Below are 9,372 nucleotides of genomic sequence, written 5' to 3'. Positions count from 1 at the left end.
CTAGACAACCTGTGTATACACATTGTGCATATTAGACACTGAAGAAATGAAAAGATTAGATATACTCATTTTAGTGTAATTATTGAAATAGAAACAGACAATTGTGTTTTTATGATGTAGCAATAATCACTTCTATCCAGTGTTCCATTTAAAAAAGATAATAATTAAGAACAGACTTACCACTGTTAAATAGAAAATAAAGAAAACTTTGTTGACTTTGTTTGCCACTCTGGTCCAGTAACCAGGCTTCGCCACTTCCTTGGTGTTGCTGAGGAGTAGGGACAATGTTTTCTGCATCTCCCTCAGCTCATCTGAGAGCTTCTCCAAGGCATGATACTCCTCCATCACCTTTCTGCTGTTGCCCTGCAAAACATATTTTGTAGTCTGGTTCACACAACTATGGATTGTACCTTTATCATCAGTTCTGTTTGCGATTTGGCATTTTGTGGCAAAGTGCAACTCAAATCTAACCTCTTTGGTTACAGGCAGCAATTCAGACGGAGTTTCACACACATCATAGATACAGCCGCATTGAGTCCATTCGTTCCCCTCTGAAAGGATATTACAATTAACCGGAATGTAATCAAAACAACAACTAAAATACATCATAACAAGAGACCATTTTGAAATAGGATCACAACATTTAAGACGCTTTATATATAGGTCCGGGGCACAAAGAGGGCTTCATAATGGCCCCTTCTCGCCGATGGTGGAACCCATCGTCAAAATGGAAAATCGATCCTGGTCTTACCTTGGTGACTATCGTGGAAGTTGGCCTTGCCCCTCTTGTTACAGTCCTTGCTCCGACCATTATCTGCCTTGTTGTCTTGGGATGCTTGGGAGTCTTTTTCCATCAGATGCATCACCAAAATTGTCTCCAGGAGGCTTAGTAGCATCAGAGCAAAAATCCCAATGCAATAAACCGCTGAGGGAGAAGGCAGCAGCATTAATAAAGACAAATAAACACACATTGACAGTCCAATAGGAATGACTCTGAGCTGCTTTACCAATAAGAGGAATCCTGTTTGAAGAGGCAGGGAGAATTTCATTCAGAATAAGTTGTAACACAGTGACAGCGAGCAGCACAGTGACCTTGAAGCTGAGCTTCTCTCCCCCGTTGTCTGAGATCAGGAAGGAGGCCAAGTCCAGACACAGGAAGAACAGGATAGGTACCAGGAAGTTGACAATATAGAGGAGAGACCGCCTCTTCATGGTGATCTGGGAAATACATTTTGGTGTCAGATAGTTGATATGTTTAATCTTGAAATGTTTTAAATAATATGTTAAAATAACAATTATATATGTTCTTCTAATAAAGAACTTTGTTTGTATAGCACCTTTCATACAAAAATATGCAACACAATGGGCTTTTATATAAAGGTTAAACTTTCTTAGAATAAACATAACATTAGGAATAGAATGCCAATGCAGCATGCACATTTACATCAATGCAGCTGCATCAAAAACTTCTACTCTGTTCTTATTTTTCTACATCAGTGGTTTGGATTTGATTTTTAAGACCAAAAAGTATTTTTCTTCGAGTACATTCTCTATCAATAGATTTATTTGAGGAAAAACCTGTAAAATGGACTCAAGAAAATATATTTCTGAGATACAATTTTATTTACATTTTCAGATCAGATAAAGTAGCAAAAGTGAGAAGGATATAAATGGAAAAGAGAAATATTGAGGACCAAAACGTGAAAGAAATAAGGAAAGGTTGATGGACAGAACATTATGGGGGTAATGAGGGAATAAGGGACATTTGGTCACAAACTGAAAGAAAGAAAAGGATACTGTGTACATCTGTATACGTACAGTGTAAATGATGATGTCTTGGCTGATCAGATCGCTGGCGTTGTTGGTGGTAACGGTCATGTTGAGAAACAACCATTCGTACTGGGTCCGCATCACGTCACGGGACCACTCTGTGGCATCTGTAGAGTTGTCGCTTGGCTGGAGTCGAATATCCTTTGCTGGAACGAAAGATAAATGGACGGAAAGGTGGTTTTAGATGAGAATGGATGTAAAGTGCTGGGAGTGGTTGAGACAGTAAGCCATTGTAAGTTTGATTCACAAGCCAGTAGAGGCAGCAGGACATACTTTGTTATGTTGGAAATACGGAATAAACTATTTAACATTAAAACCAAATTAACTTGATCTGGTGCAAATAAAGAGGGTACATCTATAAACAATGTTAAAACTCATTTGTTGTATAGATATTAATGTTGATAACATTCACACCCAAAAAGCATGGTGAACAAAAGGGGTTTCAAGAGGTGTTTGAATGGGTTGTCAACATTGTTGCAGAGCCCTCGCAGTAAAGACAATCCACCCCAGTTCATCAAATGGAGAGAGGGTACAGCAAGAACTAAGTCCCTGGCCCTGGGAAGTGGTGAGGTGTGGGCGAGGGGTGCTGTAAAGCTCAAGATAGGAGTCGCAAGCCACCTTCACCCTGGGCTCCACATCGGTGGTCTTGCTAAACCTCCACAGAGGCACTTGAAAGATGTCCCAGAGGATCCACCCACAATGTGAGACCGTCTATGACCTGCAAAGTTGAATCCCTCCAGCAAACTCTACGTGTTGGCAGGTGTAAAAATATTCATTATGAAAATGTGGCGGAACAGACTGTTTTTAATGTGAAGCACTGTAACATTTTGGAAAAAAGTTTAGTTTTTTGTATTAAAAGTTGTAGCATGACATGATTGAGTTCATTTGCTGACATTGCACATGCAGAAGTGTGACTTTTGCTTTGTTTAAACACTTTAGGTAGCATTGCGACTTTTATTCACAGGCCGAGTGCATCATTGCAAAGACAAAAGGTATTTTTTAAGAGGCAGTTTTTCTCTCCGAATGAGTCTATTGGACATTATATTCACAAAGCTGATTTGTATGATGCAAAAAAAATGCTGCTTATTTTTAACTTATTTCCTGCAATGACTCACCAGTTTCAAGATTAATTGTTGCATTTTTTTTGCTACCTTTCTCGATCAATATAGTCCACCCTGAGGAACTTATTTCTTCAATGGACCATCATCATTGGGCATCTGCATAACATTTGCTCGATTTCCCCATTAAAACTGTACCTCACCAGTTATTTTATGAATGAACCCCCGATATTCATCCCCTAAAGTTTACCTCAGGTCACAACAAACTCTTACAGAACTCGCCATGCTCTCACCGGTGTGTATGATAGACTTGAAGGAGAGGTTGCAGTTCTGTATGTCAAAGGGGAACTTGTAAATGTGCATCCTGCAAGTGCTGACCAGCACCTGGTTGTTCTGGACCTCAACATCACCTTTATCATTGATGGTGAGATAAGGACTCGGAGGGGCTTTGTCCTTCTCTGTCCTGTAAGAGAACACACAGAGACATGTGAACACAAAAACACAAATGATGGCAATTGATTCAGGACTTTTTCAAAATAAAAGAAGGAGAAGATATAATTGACAAGGATTATTTTACCAAATTAAAAGTCCATATGCATCCCTACTGGTACAGTGCCTTGCTGAGATAATACTATAAAATTATTATTTAAATAACGGTCCAGATCACAAATATGACTTGGTCACAAATAAGAAAAAATACAAAGGGTAAACATTACGTGAACTATTGATGTTTACTGCAAAAGACAGACATGTATTTGTTTAGTCTAATTTGTTAATTTTCTAACTACATTAGAATCTGACCATTACAGAAAAAGTGTGTGTGTGTGTGTGTGTGTGTGTGTGTGTGTGTGTGTGTGTGTGTGTGTGTGTGTGTGTGTGTGTGTGTGTGTGTGTGTGTGTGTGTGTGTGTGTGTGTGTGTGTGTGTGTGTGTGTGTGTGTGCGTGTGTGTGTGTGTGTGTGTGTGTGTGTGTGTGTGTGTGTGTGTGTGTGGTTACACTTACATTTCCTCAATAGTGATATCTGGTATCCACAACACTTCAGCAGGAAGAGAAACACTATCAATTCCACAAAACTGATTTGGATCCCAGGATATGTATTCATTGTGCCACCTCTACAGAGGAAAACAGAAACAGGATCCACGGTAAACATAATATATCGTTTAAATGGTAAAACATTTCCAAACAAAAGTTCCTTCAGCATTCATCACAGCACTCACCATGACAGTCCAAACATAAGGGATGAATTTCTGATCTTTCTCAACCTGTAAACAAATAAATAACGAGTATATGTTAGGTCTGATTAGGGCTAAAGTGAGTTTAAAGAGGTCACCCGGTGAAAGTTGAAAATAATAAATTATATTATTTGTAATACATGAAAACCTGCAGAAGTTTTCCCCTGGTATGGCATAGTAATACAAATCTGGGCTCAATCACACTTGTTTACATTACATATGTCTTTGTTTTGTTTGTCTACCCTCCCTCCCAAATGTAAAGCGTCTTTGGGTTCAAGAAAAGCGCTATAGAAATAAAATATATTATTATATGGTGACTTAGGCTCAATTAAAGGTAAATATTACAAAAGCTAATAAGATTATGAGCCAGGTCGCAACAGTTTCCTTCTGTTCCAGCTAAATGTTAATCAATTGCCATATTTGTAATGTTATTTAGTTTATTATAGACACACGTGAATACAAGGTAGTATCTCCATTCAAATTTGGAGAACAGAACAACGAACCAATTTGCTTGTACTGCATTTCCTCCTTAAAAACCCTGAAGATTGTTCAATGAGCTTTTTCGTCAGAATATCTTTTCACAGTTCGGGAAAACATGAAAGCTTTCACTTACCACATCCAGAATGGCATAGAGCAGCACTTCCAGAGAAACCCGTGTGGGGCGCTTGTGGTTTTTAACGGGGCGGGTCATTGAGTACAGCTCATTGGTTTTGGTCAGCTGCAGGTGGTTTAAAACATCCTGATAACTGCAGTTATTCTCAGGTAACACCCCATCTACAGCAAAAACATCAAGACATTCAGAAAATGACTCATTACATAATAAGGTAATGTGGAAACATGCTCTTTTAAACGTTCCTTCTAAATTAGAACTTAGTACTGGTGTTGGTCTGGACATTCAGAGAAAAATGACATTATTCTCTGTGGGTAGGTTTTCATTGCTTCGGAGTGTATCATCAAACCAGAAATAAACACCAGCTCACACATATCTGCAGCAATATCCTGTGGTTGTGGTCACTGAAAGGCCATTATGAGATGGGCGTTGGCAGAACTGCAGGGGTTTTATCCAACCAGTCCACTAATGACTTTCGAAAGTGATCATTATTACAGTAATTCAAGTTTAAATGGGACTCTCCATCAGAGAGATATCTGCTATTAACTCCAAATTGCTTGTTGTTGAAGTCATGCACCCTTTGCCGGCTCATATCCCGGTATATAAACCTAATTATGTAAGCAAAGTTCTCTAAGTACACCGTTTTTTTTTCTTTCAATGCTCCTATAATAAGCAATTTTTTAAATGTCATTAAAAAAGAAAACAAATTATATATTTACAATTTTGATATGCTTACTTCCTTCCTTTCTTTCTTTCTTTCTTTCTTTAGTACATTTTGGTATTACTCTGGAAACCAAAAATAAATTCTTTAAATGAGCAGAACCAGAGGACTGTCATTAAATAAATAAACAGGCTTACCTGTGAGGAAGAGCAGAAAGATGAAACCAGTAAGCATCATGGCAGCAACAACTGTGAGAATCCAAACAGAGTGAGATGTCTGCACAGGTAATGTCATCCTCTCAGTACTATCTGGAAATGTCCCCAAGTCTCCCACATACCGGAAGATGCTGATGTGTCACATTATTATGACAGCCAGACGTGGTCACTCCCACAGTGGTTATCCCAGAATTCCTCTGTGTTCTCATAGAGGAAAAAGAGGCTGGAGACTAAAGTGGCTGTAATGATGTTTAAGTAAGTAAGTCACTAATAAATACTTTGCATACTCCAGACAATGTAATACATATACAAACACATATACATACAAGTTAGTAGCACCTAATTTATTATAAAGTTAGTACTATTGATAACATTATATACACTTGATGATAATGTTTTAAAGTATCTGTTACCATTTGTTTGAAAAGGAGATTTGAATACACTTAATTCAAGATAACACATTTCATAAAAATACATGTTGGTTTTTATTTTGTGATCTTCAAATACGAGTAAAGTTCTGGAGCTACCTTCAAAGTGAAATCACTGCTTGATTATCAGATTTGTAATCATCACATTTGAAGAAACAGAACCTTTAAAGTTCCCCTATTATACTGTCAGATATATACAAAACACATCTCTGAAGTGTTTGACTCCAAATACCAAACAAATCGTGCATTGCAGCATCCCATAATCCCCTGTTTCAGTCCTGTTTCCAAAGTGCTGATTCTCTGTCTATTACTTTAGGTGAAAATAAGGAGCCCCTCCCCACGCCCCTCTGAGAGAGATTTGGTTAAAAAGAACACAATGGTGCTCTAGGAGGAGATTCAGGTGATAGGGGGGGGGGTTACCTCTGTTGGTGATTGGCTAATGGTTACACAAGCCAAAAAAACGTTATTACGTCATAAAGTGGCCAAAATCTGATCAGCTCATTTTCAGACAGGTTTTTATAGAAATGCATCAGGACAAAAAGTGAGAGAATCTTTTTTCCTGAAACTTTCAGAATCTCTTTCCACAGAGACATGAATATAAGACATGAAAAAGTGGATTTTGCATAATAGGTGACCTTTAAGGCGATATTGAGAATCCAAAGCATAAAAAAAGGATGAGCTCACCCTCTTGTGGCGGCACACATACTCAGCCAGAGGACGCTGTTGGGGGGAAATCTGGTGAAAGAAGTCAGGGACACATTAGAACTATTAAATGACTTGATGGATACAATATTTTTTTTATTTCCTGGGTAATCATTCAAGAAAGGATCATGAAGCATGATCAGATTGATGATGTCACATAAAGGAATGTTGTTGTGACTCGACAGATATGTTAGGTTTAGTTATGTTTTTACTATAGTTTTGTGTTTTGATCTTGTCACTTCGTTTTTATTTTGAAAATAATCTTTCCTGTCATTCCAGATCCCACATTTCCTGCCTTTGTGGTGAGATTGCTTGGCCCTGCCCTGATTGTTTTCACCTGTGCCCATCCCCCTCACCTATATATAGTCCTGGTGTTTCTTTGTTCCTTTGTCAGTTCGTTATGTTTCATGTCGTGAGCACCTAGACCTTTTGACTCCTGATACCTACCTTGAGATTTAGACCTTTTGCCAAGTGAGTTTTTGTGTTGCTGTACAAGTTAGTTTTGGCTGTTTAACTACTTTCTATTTTTTGAAAGTACGATTTAGTTTTTGTGATTAAAGAACATTCTATTTTTGGACAACTGTCTCCGAGTCCTGCTTTTGGGTCCTGCGTCCTGTATCTCGGTTCATAACAAATGTTTTTTAGGAAGTGTCTGATTAATGATTAGGGCATAATTAGAGATTAAATAATTGGATACGAAGTTCTCTTTCAATTATTCTGTTATATATTGTGGACCTTTTATGCTCATCATACTCTTTTTCTATTAATCATGTAAACCTAAGAACCTTAATGGTGAATAATAATAATAGTCGACGGCCACACTGGGAGTTCTGTGAGGTCCTAAAATGAATCAAAAACAATAATTGGTTTGCACATTCCCTCTAGATTATGTTATTATGATGTGACCACACTATGGTTAAATACAAAATATGTTATTTTCATAGCAAAAGGGATTTCTCAATCCATACAAAAACAAAAGACAACGTTTGGTGGCACCATGAACTAATGTAAGACCATGCGTATTGTTTTACTCACCAACAGTCTGCTTCTGCCGGTTAGACTATTTCTTACCTGGGGCAGAATTGAAGGCAAAGGTATCTTCCTCTCCAAAACAAACAAACAAATGAAAACAGTTGAAAACAAATAATGAAGCAGTTTCACTTTAAAAACAAGTGTTTCTTGACTGCTGTAAAGCTGCTGCTAACACCAGTTTTCATAGTGTCTGCCCATTATAGTTATAGAGGCTGAAACAAAACAAGTGGTAACAAAAGTGAGACATTACTTATGTCATTATCTATAATATGTTGTGCTGCTTTGAAAAGTCAAATTGTCTGCTGTGAAAAGGTCTACAGTTGAGATATTTCAGTCTGGACTAAAGTGATTGATGTGCCAACATTGCCTGCGAGCATGACGAAAAAAATATCCACTGTGATTCGATGTGCTGAAACAATGTCCTGAGGGGACTTCAGATAGGCAGATAGGATGAGTGGGCACATGATTTTGTCGGCTCTTATTATTTAACACCCTCCTTTCTGATTGCATTTATAACATAAAGGATATCAGGCTGGTGGGACGGCCATGATTAGTTTAAAGTGTCGGAGTGACAGATGGGCTGTGAGGTAAAAGTAGACAAACAGGACATGGGGGTAAGATCCATTGCTCTGCATAAAGAGATCCTTTGAAATATTACAGAGATAAAAAAAAGAAATGATGTCCGTGATGGATGGAATTGGAGGCAGTAAAGTCTCTTACATCGGTTGCCCTTGTGACTATGGTGACTACATCGAGGTGCATCACCGGACACAGCTGCACTTTCATTAATACAGTTAGGTAGTGAGTGACGTGGGGGTGGGGACAGGTGGGCAGAGGTCTGGTGACAGCAGGGCTAAAGAGGAACAGGGGAAACTAATTAGGGCGCAGCAGCCAATTAAAGAACGGTAAATACATCTGTGGATTTACATTCAATTACTTTATTCTTTCCATTTTAAGACATTTACAGGTCCTAATAAACATCCATTGAAGCTTACAAATTGATATTCATTGTCGAATGCTGAGTCTCAATTTGCACATTTACTGTATGTACTGACATTTGCTGCTTTGAGTACACAAGTATGGCAAAATGCATTATGATGGTGCATTTATAATGCGCTACTGTGTGTCCTTGGGCAAGACACTTCACCTGAACTTGCTCCTGTGGGTATTGTCCACAGTATCTGACCATTGCATGTATCATATATGTGTAATGTGTGTATATGTAAAGCGCTTTGAGTCATTGATAAAGCGCTATAATAAATGTAAGGAATTATTAATTATTACCAGTGAATGAAGCAAGTTATACATGTATCCAAATTGAGACACAGCTTATGATTCCAGAAGTTTTAAAGCAGCCATGGTTCGAATCGAAATTCAAAAATGTAGATTTTACTTTCACGCTTTCTTTAGTTTACAGCCCTATTCAAAGTCCATGCCTTAAACTGGGCAACTGGTAAAAATGTATTAAGCTTTTAACAACAGTATAATTCTTTGCAAGACACATTTACGGAATCATGTAACTTTACTTTCAAACTGGGAAAAGTCATCTAATTTCAACTACATAAAATAGATTTCACAAAGTGATACTATAAATACAGAATGTG

At 38.0% G+C, this 9,372-nt stretch overlaps 1 protein-coding gene across 1 annotated transcript; it reads right to left on the bottom strand.

Moving 5' to 3' along the window:
• On the bottom strand, positions 1–5,625 carry LOC117544674 (5-hydroxytryptamine receptor 3A-like). Its single transcript, XM_034213945.1, has 11 exons — positions 5,589–5,625; positions 4,734–4,894; positions 4,106–4,150; positions 3,891–4,000; positions 3,182–3,351; positions 1,819–1,976; positions 1,008–1,218; positions 752–925; positions 472–551; positions 181–363; positions 1–9 (listed from the first exon to the last, which is right to left on the bottom strand). The coding sequence occupies exons 1-11, from the start codon at positions 5,623–5,625 to the stop codon at positions 1–3; spliced, it is 1,338 nt and encodes a 445-aa protein (XP_034069836.1).
• Between the last annotated feature and the right edge of the window lie 3,747 nt (positions 5,626–9,372).

This window comes from Gymnodraco acuticeps, unplaced genomic scaffold (assembly GCF_902827175.1).
Source record: "Gymnodraco acuticeps unplaced genomic scaffold, fGymAcu1.1, whole genome shotgun sequence".
Lineage (NCBI taxonomy): Eukaryota > Metazoa > Chordata > Actinopteri > Perciformes > Bathydraconidae > Gymnodraco > Gymnodraco acuticeps.
This window is presented reverse-complemented; position numbering and strand designations above follow the sequence as displayed.

Bases quoted from the DNA above. Each gene is read 5' to 3' on its own strand.
- LOC117544674 (XM_034213945.1), bottom strand. From the start codon at position 5,625: ATGCTTACTGGTTTCATCTTTCTGCTCTTCCTCACAG. The intron at 4,001-4,105 runs GTGAGTGCTGTG...TTTCCTCTGTAG, and splicing joins CTTATGTTTGGACTGTCATG to AGGTGGCACAATGAATACAT. The intron at 1,219-1,818 runs GTACGTATACAG...TGTATTTCCCAG, and splicing joins AAGACATCATCATTTACACT to ATCACCATGAAGAGGCGGTC.